Consider the following 15,550-nt stretch of genomic DNA (forward strand, 5'->3'; position numbering starts at 1 on the left):
CAACAATAGCATTGAAAAATCAGTAATACTTATGAAAGAATGTTACTGCCTAAAAACAACATTTATTTTACCATTTAACTATATAAAATTTCCTCTGGGTTTAACAGCATAACAATATAATCAGAAAAGAGTATACATAAATAAAAAATAAATTTATATAATTAGAGATTAATTGCAATTTAAATAAATTTTTAAATAAACTTACCCATAAGTAATATGTGTACTGAAGAGCAAATATAGCAATTCCTTCATTATCATAACTTCCAGCTACTGAACGGCTTATATATCCAGGAACTATTGCTATAAAACATGCAGCAAAAAGGCCAGAACCTGAGTTCCATAACTCCTTTGTTAATAAGTATGTTGAAATTGCAGTTAACCCACTAAAATGCATTAATATAAAAAGATGTTAGCATTTTACTGGGGATCCAAAACCACCAGTTCACTTAAACTATACAACAATGCTTTTACTACTTGCTAACCATTTTAAACCAATTTAAATATGTATGTTTTTTACAGTAACTTTTATATATTTATATTTAAAAAATTAAAAGTTAATTATACAAACATTATCAAATGCTTAGCATCTCATAGACTTGAGTTGGTGACTGAATGGGGTGGACTCAGATGTTGAATATGAGTCAGAAGAAAATCCTGTTAATCTCACACTGTGGGAAGAACTCACAGGTCACCAACTCCTCATCCAAGGCTACGTACCTCAGTCAAGGATATGCTGAGTTGGATGAGAAGGCAAGTCTCCAGCATCTCAAAACCGCATCGTTCAGCTAGGAGAGTAAACACAAACAGAAATCTTCCAGAAGACAACGGGGTTGTCAAACAGAAAACCACTCTCCAGTGGTTTCACGATACTCCTATCACTTTACTCCAATTCAAAATACTGCTATACGTCCAGTGGGACGATACTCCTATCGTCCCAACATGGCATCAGTTATTGCACAAACAATCAAGTGGAAGTAAAATACCCGAAATAGTCAAGGCTCCTTCTCAAGTGAAAGTTGCAGTCAACAAGAGGAAAGTAAGAAAAGCTACTTGGAACATTTTTATTTTTTTCCAAGCTGGTAAATTACATAACACTGAAGAAGAAAAAAGTAATCATATATTATTGTTTGAATGACCGTGGTCACAGAGTGAGTGTCATGGTTTGGTGACTGAACATGTCAGCAATTACTTCTGGATTAAAAATTCTGTTATCAGAAAGAGGGATGATGTTACGAATGGAAACTAATTACAAAATTCTGAATATTTTTCATGCACCTACCATGGACAAAGATGACAAGGAAATTGAAAGGTAATATGAACAGATCACAACACTGTTAAAACTCGCTAAAAGAGATGAAGTCACCATTGTCCTGGGAAATTGGAATGCAGAAGTTGGTGGAGGTCAGCAGGAGCAGATTGTTGGTAGGTTTGACTTAGGAGAGACTGGTTCAGTTCTGTACAGAGAAGAATATCACTAATACTTTCTTCCAATTACCAGACAGAAAACTATATATGGTTATTGCCATCTGGGTCAGCTCATAATCACGATTAATTTTGTCCTCCTTTACAAACAATTCAAGAAAAATGTTAAATATGTGCAAACATATCCTGGTGCTGATGTGAATTCTGATCATAACCTGACTTATTACATTAAAACTGTGTTTTCGACAAGTGGGTAAACCACTGCCATCACAGCAAATTTGATGTACACAAGCTGCTGGAATCAGCAGCTTTGCAGCTTGGAGTAAAGCCATAATTGTATGGATGCTATGACAAAAATGAAAGATATAATGAAGGAATTACAGTCTGCAGTAGACCCAAACATTGTCTAAGAAAAATGGGAGGAGGAACAGTCTAGAATTCAGAATGAAATGTTAAGCACCATAGAACATAGAAGAAATACACGAATGACCCATGAAATACTAGGACTTATGTATGATAAAAGATTAAGAAAAGGTGATGGAGATGTGTACACAAGACTGAACAGAACTACTTGCAGACAGATCCATGAAACCAAAGATGAAGCATCAAGAAATCAAAGAAATATTGTGTCTAGCCTGTAATGGCATCAAACGGCAATTATTTGTTGTGAAGGTGTAAAATCGAAGGAGGTATCTAACAATTAGGAAATACAACAGGGCTGCATCCTGTCCCTAGCTTTCTTTAACATATACTAAGAGGTCATTTTCAAATGAGCAATTGGAGATGGAAGGTATCAAGCAAGATTGGAAGAATGGCTAATGTTAGCGCTGAATAAGGTCTGGAAATTAACACCAAAAAGACAAAGTGGATGGTAGTATAAAAAATGCAACAGACTTGAATTGAAATAGCTGATCAACATTTAAAGTTGAATGATTAGCTCATCAAAAGAATGACCAAATTTCAATGTCTTGGTGCATGGATACAAGAGGAGACAGATCAGTCCACTGAAATACATTCGAGAATTGAAAGAACCAGGAAAGTTTTTTAGAATATGAAAAATGTAATGACCTACAAAGATTTGACCTTAAAATTAAGCATGTGGCTCATACATTGCTACATATGCTCAATGCTCTTATATGGCATGGAGAGCTGGATCCTCATTCACAAGTTGGAAAGGAGAACACAAGCTCTGGAAAAGTATATATACCGAAGAAGCTGAAAATTTCATAACAGGATCATGTTGCTAACATTGAGGTGTTAGAAGGATGTCTAAGAAGGTAGGAGCTGCTAAATACCATTCGTCAAAGGAAGCTTGAGTATTATGAGCACGTAAGCAGAAATATTGAGAAATACTCTGTTTTTTAACTTACGTAACATTGTACAATAGCCAACAAAAAAGGTATTGAAAGAACAAAATCGTCTTGGGAGTAAGATTTAAGAAGATTATTCAATTGTTCACAAAAATAATTGTTCAAAGCAGCTGTGGATATGGTCAAGATAACCATGTGGATCACCAGACTTCAGATAGAGATGGTTAATCAACAACTTTTATAAATCAAATTTAATTTGCTGAAAGCACTCAAAACTAAATTTATCAGGAAAATTATTTAATTTCCATAAAATTATTTACTTTATGGATTTATAAGATTTTTAAATGCAACAATAAATTTCTTTTGTTTACAGTTTCTGATTTTTTCCTAAATTTTTTTGTTCACATATTTATACGTAATTTAAAACCGTTCATCATATATTTTTCATAAAATGTTATTTTTCACCATTATTTATTGAGTATGAAGTAATTATATATGTATTATCCATGCATGCTCTATTAAACTCTTTATGTATCGTGATTGTAGAGGTTATGTGGCGTGTTAATATCAAATTTATTATAGTGATATATAATGGTTTTCTAAAAATTTATTGTTTCCAGTGTATTGTTATAAAAATTTGATAACTTTTTACTTTCATGTAATTATAAGTACTCTATCAATATACTTTATTCATTTTACCTAAAATATGACTAAATAGGAGAAAAAATATTCAACTACATATACAGAATGTATCATGAACTTCTCCCAGGACTTTCATAGCCTCTACTCTACTCATGAAAATATGGAAAAAGTAAAAATATTAACATATAAACTATAAAAGTTAACATACGAAGTTAATAAACATATAAAAGAACATATAAAATTAATAAACATATGTCCTAATATGCTTTGATCGCTAGTTATGTCTAGTGAAAAACTTTGCTCACCTATCAGCTAACCCCGGTAAAATGAGGTTGTACTGACATTTTTTGGATGTTAATTAAGGAGCAGAATTAGTGATCTCTTATGGGTTTTGACCTGAAAAATTTCTATACCACCCAATTTCACTGAAGTAGCTGAAATCAGAGTGAAATTTTTACTACCCGTAATTCACAAACAAAGCATTTTAGGACATATGTTTATATGAAAACGTTTTCCATTATTTCAACTAGTAGAACAGATTATGAGTCCCAGGAGAACTTCATGATACATCCTGCATATATAAAAGTTAAATCAAATTAATTTTGTAATTAATTTAAAATGGCCTTTTTGGCATAGATGACTTGCAACAGAGTTGTTGACTAAAGATGATCCCATCATTTGAAGAATGCACAGCCATTCTTCAGTAGTTTTGATGTTTTGTATCAAGTTCATTACACTGCTAATAATGTATCTTGTCTTAATAATGTAAGTGTACTTGTAAACATGTTACATACATCAGTCAAGGCTATTTTAGATTCATTACAGACTTAATTTTTTTAAATTATAATGTGCTTGTGTTATAATTTAAAAATTATATATGTATATAATTTATAGGTGTATATAATTGTGTATGAATATAATTTGTAATTTAAAACACAATTTTATTTTAGGACATATACTTTGCTGTAAAATAATGCCACTTTTTTAAATTTACAAATTTTTCTAATGCATCTTTCCTTCCTTAATGAATGCTAAATCTGTAGCACTGCAGTAATTACATTGATTTACTGAAGTAATACTGAAATTATCCTATTTCTGATAAATTATTCAGAAAAAATAATTTAGACTAGAAATTAAAAAACAAAATTAAAACTTAAACTAAAATATTAAAACAAGAAAATAACTTGAAAAAAATAGTGAACACAAAAACATACAACTATTATCACAACTAACATACTAAAAAAAAATAATTATAACTACTATCACAGAAAAAAAATATATATATATAACCTTAATAATTGCTTCACTGAAATTAATTAATTAATTATATTATCTTATGTGTGTTTTAACTCTAACAGTAGTAACATCGTCATTAAATTTTCTTTAATTTAATAAAAAAATAAAAAGCAATAAATGAAATAAATTTTGTTAATAACACTTTTAATTAGTGCCTTCCTTTTAATTGTTTGATTTACATTAAATCAAAAAATTTATCTGATGTGCTGTTTGATTAAATCAAATAGCAATTTGTTTAAAATACTGATAGAATATACATATAATAATATAATGCAACAACTCCCAATTCAGATGTACATTTTGTGGCCATATAAAAAACATCTACAATCACCCTTTTCAAATAATTACCAAAATGTCTATTTTAACTTCAATAAATTTAAAAAAAATCTTACAATTAAGTTACTAACTTACTAAAATGATATTATGTAAAAGTATCAAATTACCAGAAGACAAGGATATTTAATTCTCGAACAGCCAACTGAAATTACAAACGAAACGTCTGAAGACTAAATGGAAATATTATTAAAGATGCATGATTAAACAACCCTGATAACTGAGATAATCTCCACTTGAAACTTAACATTTAAAAAATAAAGGGCACTAAGAATATCACATATAACATAACTTGAGCAACCAGACCCCTTGATCACAGTAAATCCATTACAATCATTTTCCCTAAAAATGTTTAATGTCTACAAAATGAAAACTGAGAAAAAAGAAACACTATTAACTTTTTACTTATTAGATATTTTCAAGATGGGTTAACTGTTTTTTTTTTTTTATTAATGGATTAGTACTTAATATAAAAAACTTTTTTTTTATACAGCCTGTAGTTGTTTTATAACTTCATTGCAGTACATTTCAGTTTCCTTTTTAAAATGTCACATCATTTTATAATTTATTTTTAAGAAAACAAAATCAAATAATGTGATGAAAATCAAAATGAAAGTAATGACAATTTGTATGTACCCTTTCCTTGCCATGCATGTCTATTCCTCTTCAGTATATCTCAGTTGCATATCTACTAATCTGTATGAATTCTGAGTGAATTATTTACACTTACTATTTCTGTATGTGTTTAAAAAGAATAAGAAAGCAAAGAATGCCAGTGTATGTGAAGTCAGATCTGTGATTCGATTTTGTAATGTAAGAAAATATATGACCGTGTGATATTCATTGTCAAATCAAGGAAATTTATAAAGATATGATGGATGAATCATCAATATCTAGATAGATGGTGTCAAAAATTAAATGCAGGGAGGGAAAATGCTGATGATATGAACTGGTCGCTGTTATTACAGATGCTACGTAATGTTGACAAATTCATCAAACAGGATTGGTGTTTCACACTTGATGAAATTATTGAAAATTTTCCATTTGTTTTTCACACCATTATCTATGAAATTGTTGCTATTCATCTCGCCTACACAAAAATTTGAGAATTAGGTTTCTCACAGGGTTAGTGATGAATATAAAGAACTTCAAAGGTGCTGTGCTGCCATTTCAGAATTGTTGTAGTTGGGGATGAATTCTTAGCACATACCATGACAAGGAATGGTACCTGGGTGTCATGAGCTACACTATAGGGTTAAAGTCAATCTATGCCATCATCCTCATTCACCATCAAAACCAAAAAATGTAACCAGGTAGTCAGTCTCTACTCAAAAGGTTATGATTCTTCTCTTCTGGGATCATTCTTGCTTAACTTCATGCCCTGCAGAGCAATGGCAAATGCTGAGCATATAATTATATTAAAACATATAGTATCATATGCCAAGTATAGTATGTAGTGTCAGCATTTGCTAAAAAAATTGCAGTCCGCAATTCGAATCACAGAAGGGGCATTTGCTAGCAACATTTTTCTCCTCCTTGATATATAATGCACACCCTCAAACCACTGAGAAAACAAGACCCCCAATGATAAAAAAATTTAAGTGGGAAACTTTTGATCTTCCAGCCTAGTCACCACCTGGTTGCCAGTAATTATTGTGTTAATTTACTGTTTACCAAACTGAAATAATTTTTGGGAGGAAAGCATTTTGAGTGATGAAGGCTTGAAGAAAACAAGAACTAATTACTTCAACGAGCTGAGAAATTTACGACGAAATACAAAATTGGATGGAAATTGGATGTAAGTGCTTAAATATGTAAAAAAAACAGCTTAACACATTCAGTGTGCTAATGACATCTCAGCAGCATCACAGAGGAGGAACTGCTCCATGTAGGTGACACCACCTACGTGCCAAGAGTAAGGCATTCGTTTATCCTATCCTATTATTTGTCAGCATCTGGTAAGGGTTTTGTTACTATGTATTAGCACAGAGAAACTAATCTTTGATTTGTTTGTGTAGTTCATTTTTATTTTTTGTTTTATACTCGTATAGCTTTGTACAACATAGATAATTTCTTACAACTTCGAAAATTATTTTACAAAAAAATCAGGTTAATACATTTTTTTTTTTAAATTCTGTTAGTTTTTTAATAATTTATTTTAAAAAATGGTTAATATTAGTTTATCAGCAACAAAAAATATTTTTTCTTGTTTAATAATTCTTTGAAAATAAACAAAACTAAAAAAATTACTTTTTTAGCATTGGAACTGTAATCATAGTTAAATATAAGAAAAGCCTAGTTTACTTATAAAATTATGCAATTATAGTTTTGTTACAATTATATGAAATTTATTTCTGACTTTTTTTTAGCATCTAATTCATAACTCCCAATTGTTCATTTTATCCTGAAGAAAATTTTGTGAGGTATAATAACACCATGCCAATTTTTATATTTATTTTATTTATATTTTCATTTCACACTGAAATATGCATAACCAACCCTAAAATCACCCAGAATAATGAAAAACCATTTTTATTTTTAAAACAAAACAAACTTCTTTCTAAAATAAACAATTTTAAAATTATTAAGATTATAAAACACTTACATCATTTATTGCATTTCTTTAAAATAATGAATATACTGTCATATTTCATTAAATTGTATTCAGGACAAAAAATTAGGCAAATCAGATATTTCTGTAAATAAGTCCTTCAGAATAGATTCAAAAGCATTCTTACTTAATTCTGCTATTTGTATTTCTAATTTTTAATCTTATATAAATATTACTAAACATAATTTATATTTATAAGGTTTGATAAAAAAATATGCTGGTTTTTTTAATTTCCCAGGCTATATCTCCAATTGTCACATTTTTTTTTTTTTTATTAGTACACTTGTCCTTAACATATGTTTTCACTAGTAAATATATGAAACATAGTGGAAAGAATTTCCATTAAATTTTGTTTTAAGAATGGAATAAAGTACACCACATTGGAAATGATGGATATTGCTTTTGCCAATTTTTCTATGAATAAAACAAGCATTTACAAGTGGTTCATGTTTTCCTTGAAGATGATGAGCACCCTGGACATCCCAGCACATGAATAACCGATGACAACATCAAAAATTTAAATAAATGATTATGGACAATCGCCAAATCACTATTAGAGTCAATAAGGCTTACTACCTGGTAGTTCTACACAGCCTGCAGGAAGCAATCCAAAGAAAATGCCTGAATTTGTGGCAAAATAATTAATGGCACCTGCTCACACTTCACTGCTTGTTCATGAATTTTTAGCCAAAAACAGTTATGATGCCTCAGCCTCTGTATTCACCGGACATGATCCCTGTGATTTCTTCCTATTCCCCATGAAAGATGAGCTTTTATCCCCATGAGATAAAGATAGAATCAACGAAGGAGCTAAATGCCATACCAGAAATTGTGTTCAAGAGATGCTTTGAAGATTGGAAAAACTGCTGGCACAAATGTATTATATCTGAAAAGGAGTACTTTGAAAGAGAGAAAATAAATATTGTTTAACAAATAAAGATTTTTTTGAGAAAAACTAAAATTCCATGTATTTTCTGATCAACCCTCATATTTTATATAAATATTAAACATGTTCATACAAAAAGTAACACAATTCAAAATAAACAATTGTACAATTGTATAAGATATATATATATAACAACCTACCTGAAAATAGGAGCAAGAAACACACAAATATCCCTTATGTGAACAGGAATATTAAGTGCATGTAGTATATAATGTATACTTCCAGATGTTATCATAAGACCTGGATACACTGTACCACCAACAATTCTCCCCAAAGGGTACCATGCTCTTTCATCAAACCAATTGAGAAACTGGTAAAACCCATGTTGAACCATATAAGCCGTTGCTCTGTAATTGAACCTAAGAAAAAAAAAGAAAAAATTTATGTAGAGCTTCCATCTTAATTATATAAATACTTTTTATTCTTTATTATCATTTTTATTATTTTTCATTGTTGTTAAGAAAATAATTATTTTTATATTTTCTGCTAAGAACACTATGATTTCTATGTTGTGCTAATTACCTTTCTTAGCTTTATTCTTTTATTATATGGTGACACGTTTCAGAATAACTTCACTGTCAAAATTTATTGTACTCACAACTAAGCTTTATATATTCACTTTACTTATTTTGTATTCATTTTACTTAAGCACTCACAACTGAATACAATAATTTTTGACAATGGAGTATTTTTCATTATTTATTACTTTCAACTTTTAGGAATCACGAAACCTGCTAAAGAGAGAACTTGCATACAAACACGCAAATAGTGTAAAATCAACTGCTATCACAATAGGTGGATATATTTGATGGACAAGGAAAAATTGATGAATGGTTCCTAAAAAGAACAACTTTATGATACAATTAAGAACATGGACTGCTTAATTAAAGCTTAATATATAAATAAACTTTATATAACTTTTGTATAAATGTTATACATGTATCAGGCTTTAGTATTCCATAAAAAAAAAAAAAAAATTGCAATGAAATTTTCCAGGAAATGTTTTTTCCCTAAAATTTTATTCATCCTTAAGTAAAATATAGTGTTCTCTATATATAAAAGTGACCTTCTAATCTGATCTCTGAATGCACAAGTGGAGGTCATCAGAAAATGTAACAACCACAGGATTCTTCAATTTAAATTAATGAATGTCAAAATTTGATATAGTATATAAGTTAGTTAATTTAAAAGGTACACATACAACATATTTAGACATAACAAGAGATATATGGATGCAACAGAGATTCAGTTTGAAAACAAAGGTAACAAAGGTAACAAATGTAAAGATAATAATAAGTAATTTTGAGTTAGATCATTCCCCAATAATTATTTTCACACAACTTTGGCATCTACTGCATGCAATTTTGTTTTTCTAATTATTATAAAAACTGTAACCCATTTGCTCAACTAACATGAATCCACTGCATGACTGAAAAGGTACTAATTCCATGGAAATAAGTATAGCTATTCTATTATTAGCAACATATACACATGCGTGCATGTACAGTTATTACCCTCCAATTATAATCAGCAACAAAAAAAAGTAAAGCTACTTTTTCAAGTAAAGCTAATAGCAAAGTTGCAGATAAATACATCAAGCTTAAAGACTGCAAACTAAAATGTTTTATTGATATTAGAAAAATAAATAGCAACAATATATATTTGCAATTAGTCTGTTTTTGTAAGCATGTTTCTAAATAACAAACAATTTAGCAAACATTATCATTTCATTTTTGCACTGTACAATATAACAAGATAAAAAAATAGCTCTTACAATGTGTAAAAAAAATTTAAGCCACAGAAATAATATAAAAGAAAAAATCTCATCTTTTTGTAAATCATATAGATATTTTCCCCATTAGCCATAAATTACCGAATATTTTCATATATAATTAATAAAATTTTAATAAGAGTAATTAAAAACCAGCAGTTACTAAGACTAATAGCACAAAATTATGTGTGAAAAATGTAAATTCATACAATTCAACAAAAGATTTTAGAAATTATTTTTTGAACTAATATCAGTTCTAACCTTATGGGTCTCTTGATAAATTGTATATAAAGAGATTAAAAATGTTTAAAAATTAATAATTCAAATACAAAAAATGACATGTGATAATGTAAATGAATAATGCTCATATTACCAAAAAATAATAAGGTTTTAACAAACTAAATAATCTTTTAATAAACTAATAATATAAAATTTTTATTTACAAAATTGATCCGTTGCCAACCAATTAATTTAAATCTCTAATTGAAACCAAAGCCTGTTTTAGACAAAATCATCCTTACTAATCAAAATCAGTTACCATGGTATAAAAGTCAAGCATATTTGATGGTGAAAACGCTGATAATGTATCCAGAAATAAGTTAACAAACACCATAACATTGTATTGTTATGAAAGTAGGAATATTACATTGTAGTATTTTTATGAACTAAGAGTCCTTCAGCCACTTACAAAAACTGAAATTATGTTGTACTTTTCATATGAAAATTAATTATTCCACTGTTTTCAGTTATTGCACCTTGGTATTAACTTTAATCAACTAAGATGCTTATTAATAGTGTATATAGCACTAAAGCCCAATTCACAAAATACAACATGCTCTAGCTGCAACTTCTTTAGTTAAAAATCAGATTAGAGAATTGTTTGCACGATGTTTGCAAATATTTAAAGACCAGATTACAAATGATTAGATTTAATAAATTCATACAAAATGTTTAAATCATAATTCTATAAGGTATTATCAGGCCAAATCATATTATAATTATTTTTGTTCATTCATACTAAACTTTAGCACAATACATTTAATCTTAATGTATCAGATATTAACATTAATTCAAAAAATAATTAAATTATCTAGAGTTGTAAGATAGATAATAAGTTTTATATGACAAGAACACAGCAGCAAGAGAATAGAGGTGCATGATACTACAAAGAACAAAGGTTTTATTGAGTATCTTGAAAGAATAAACGAAAATCCATAACTTGAATCTTTTTACTTCAGTATACACAATTTTTATTACACAAAATGTTGGATATTAACAAAAACTTAAATGGACAGGACAAGTAATTATGTTTAATTCAACAAATTCTATTAAAAAAAAAGAACCCTTCAATGTATGGTCTTCATAGGCATCCTGATGCAAACATGATTTTGCTGTTATGAAATGTTAAGTGGGATATATCAAAGAGATAATGGATTATATGTGCAACTACGATGTTAAATCAGTAAAGTAATGTATAATTAACTTGTTAATATCACAATGTTTTTGATTAGACTAAGGTATTATTATATTTTTGAAGATCTGTTCACTACTTCTAGTAGTGTTCTACTACTACTACTACTAGTAGTAGTTACTAATGTTTATTTAGTAAAAACACTTATGTTCTGGGTTTTCTCTCTATAAAAACCTAATCAGATAAAAACTTGTACAAGAAGCTTCATTTCACTCACTGTAGGCTTCTAATAAAAATTAATATAAGACTTGTAAATCTTATTACAAGAAATTGATAGATTATGTTAAACACAATTATTACTGTACATTATCAAAGATTACAATATTCAGTTTTTCAAATAGTTACCACAAATCACGGCAATACTGGGCAGTTTCATTATCATTCTAATTTTAATAAATCATAATTTTGTTTACTCTTCTTATGTTATTAAATAGCTTTTCTAATAGTTATAATAAATTACAGAGTAGTCTAATGCAACTGTTATAAAAAAAAACATGTGCAGTTTGGACAAGACCATTTGCACAATCAAATCTTAATATGAAAATGACAACTATGTGTTATATACTACTTAGATTCAACATGGTAATTATTTATATACAATTAATCCAACTTGATAAATAGAAATTTCAAATGTATTGTCAACTATTATCTTCAAAGTGATCTGTCGTCTATTTAACACACTCACTTATATTAGTTATAGTACAAGTAATATTGGAGAGCTTCCGTACTTTTCGGTTAACTCTATAACTGTCACTTTCTTTGTTCTTGTTTGCACCAGAAACATCACTTCTTGACATAATCAAACATTAAAATCTGGCAGAAACATTCCCCATGCTCCAAATATCAATAAAAAAATTATCTTTTACAATGTGGGACAGACTTCACTAAAATTCCAAATTCTTAAAACAGAGTATCAATCAAGTTTTAGAAGATTAAAATTATTTAATATGCATTTAGTTATAGAAACTGAAATAAAATAAAAACTGAGTGTTAACAAAAATGCACGGAAACTGCAGAAGTATGCAACTTGTAAAATCAAAATTTATTTTTTTAAATCAGTTGTTTTACATAAAAAAGATTTTTACTTTTAATTGACTTTTAAAACCCATGTTCTGACATGGTATTCATGTTATTACTTAACATGATATACCCGGTAAGCAACTTAAAACCGAACCAAGCCGCCCAAATTGGAAATATACAAGTATCATCTTTTACACTACTACTACTTTTACTACTAGTGCCACCGTTTGCTGAGTATGTTACTACTCTTTTCTACTGTTTTCATTGTATAAACTGTCCATACTTCAGTACAGTATAGTTTCATTCATTGTATTTTTTTTTAAATGCATTATTTGATCAATGAAAGGGTTGCTATAGTGAAAGATTATGTGTTTCAGAATCCTTTCATGACAAGTGTCAATTAAGCACAGAGTAGCATATACAATTTGGTTAAAAAATATCATACAATGGGGTTGGTTTCAAATCTAAAATTAAACAGCATTACAGAGGCCCTAACCAATATTCAAAGAATTTTTGCCAATCCAAAAATCTCTATATGCAAGTCATCACAACAATTTGCTGTAAAATACACACCTTGTCATAAGCTTTTTCACAACTTAAAAGTTTGAAACCATACCATGTAATAATTGTTTAACAACTCAAGAAAAGAGATAAACCGAAACATATTAATTACTGCAACTGGCTTCAAAAAAACATTGTAGATGGACAGATAGACCCAATGCTCTATTTCATGTCAGATGAGACATGGTTTCATTTATTTGGGCATGTAAGTTTACAAAACACCATATATTGGATGACTTTCTTTTTTCTGTTTCACCTCTGGAACCACCATAAGGTATTACCTTCAGAGAATGAATGAGGATGATATGTATGAATGAAAATGAAGAGTAGTCTTACAGTCTCAGGTCAACCATTCCTGAGATGTGTAATTAATTGAAACCCAACCATCAAAGGACAATGGTTGTTAATTAACGCTGTTAATTAAAAAAAAAAAAAAAATGGAAGTTATACAATTGTAAAATAAACATAAACAAAAAACTACTTGGATAACAATTTTTTTATTAGTGACAGAAATACAATAAACTAATCAAAAATTTTTATTTCCAAGTTAGCAATAAAATAATAACATTTGATCAACAATGTGCAGAACTGTATTAGTGTTTAAATCATTCTGTAAGTTACATTAACTAATATCTGGTACTATGAACTTCACCATCATTAGCGAAAGGTTTTCTATGAATTTTAATTTGAACGTGATTGGTTTGCCATTGAAATAATACCGTACTTTTTTAAAAGAGAAATATGCTGATACGGTATTCATTTTGGGTATAATGGTAATGCTACAGCTGCTTCAGTAGAATGTGAAATAAATTTTCTGAATCGCTGGATTCCAAATTCCAAAACTATTAGCAATCTTCAGGAAACAGGTTCACTACCTAGTATTTGTACTAGTTATGAACGATCTGTTAAACACAACATTGTTATTGACAAAATTAATACACATACAATTAAACGCAGTTCAGGCGCAGTACACAATGTCTTTCTAAGCAGATCAGTGTTCTGCATTTGATGGTTTGGAGGACACTTATAAACAAGTTTTATCCTTATCATAAATAACTAGTTCAACATCTATACTCAGTAGACAGTCAGCTTCGCCTGCAGTTGTACAACTGGTGAAATACATATCGACAACTCTAAAAATATTGATGTGGAAAATTTCACCCAAAATGGCATCAAAAACTTAAGCAATGAGCATAGATGAGTAGAAGTAAAGCCTGATGAAATGGTGGAAAACAAATTTCAACACCGATTTAACGTCAATGAATGGTGCAGTCTTCTTCCACCATCAACTGTTTGGACCATTCATATTATCTAGCCGCTTAAATTTAAATGCTGAGGTCTACTTGCACTTTCTTTGAGAAGAATTACCACGTCCACTTGAAGACATTCCTCTAGCACCAAGACGCAAAGTATACTTCCAGCATGATGGCGCACCTCCCACTTCTCTTGTGTCATTTACACTCACTTAAATCATCATTTCCCTAAAAAATGGATAGGTCCACCAAGAACGCCTGATCTAACACCTTTCAATTTTTGTGTCTGGGGGCAGATGAAAAATATTGTAACAAAACAAAAATACATTCTCATAAGATTAATTGTCCGCATTATGGATACGGCTGACCAACTTAAGGACAGCCCTGAAGAACTAAAGGACAGCAACAAAAGCAGTACAGAAATGTGTCATGTATGTGTGTAATGAAAACAGCAGGCTGATTTTTTAATTTTATTACAAACAAATCTAGTGTACTGTTTCTAAATAAAATTCTAATTCTAATTTTTCTTTGTTTTTTCAACTTACCTTAAACAATTCTGTTCAGAATTAAATTCTCTACCAGGTTTTTTTTTTAAAGTTTTATGTGTTTCTTACTCAATTAACAAAGTTACTGTACATGAAATATAAAGAAGGGTTTTTATCCTCATTTATTGGTTTTCACCCCAGATTTATCAAAAACTACTGCAGATACGGTTCTGGAACCTATTTTATTCAATTTTTCAGATCAAAAACCATAAGAAAACAATAATTCTGCTCCTTAATTAACGTCCTAAAAATTTCAGGACCACCTCATTTTACTGTAATAGCTGAAATTTTACACCAGCCCTAATTCACAAATGAAGCATTTTAGGACAATGTTTATATATAAACTTTTCCATATATATATACATATAT

At 29.3% G+C, this 15,550-nt stretch overlaps 1 protein-coding gene across 10 annotated transcripts in view; it reads right to left on the bottom strand.

Annotated features, from left to right (window-relative positions):
- The window catches only part of Stt3B (catalytic subunit 3B of the oligosaccharyltransferase complex), a 79,154-nt gene that overhangs the window by 50,938 nt on the left and 12,666 nt on the right, over positions 1–15,550 (bottom strand). For all 10 annotated transcript variants that reach the window (XM_075366669.1, XM_075366674.1, XM_075366673.1 and 7 more), the window contains exons 2-3: positions 8,701–8,919; positions 206–383 (exon numbers count right to left, since the gene is read on the bottom strand). In XM_075366669.1, coding sequence (XP_075222784.1) covers positions 206–383; positions 8,701–8,919 — 397 coding nt within the window. The remainder of the gene's footprint in view (positions 1–205; positions 384–8,700; positions 8,920–15,550) is intronic.

This window comes from Lycorma delicatula, chromosome 5, assembly GCF_047948215.1.
Source record: "Lycorma delicatula isolate Av1 chromosome 5, ASM4794821v1, whole genome shotgun sequence".
Lineage (NCBI taxonomy): Eukaryota > Metazoa > Arthropoda > Insecta > Hemiptera > Fulgoridae > Lycorma > Lycorma delicatula.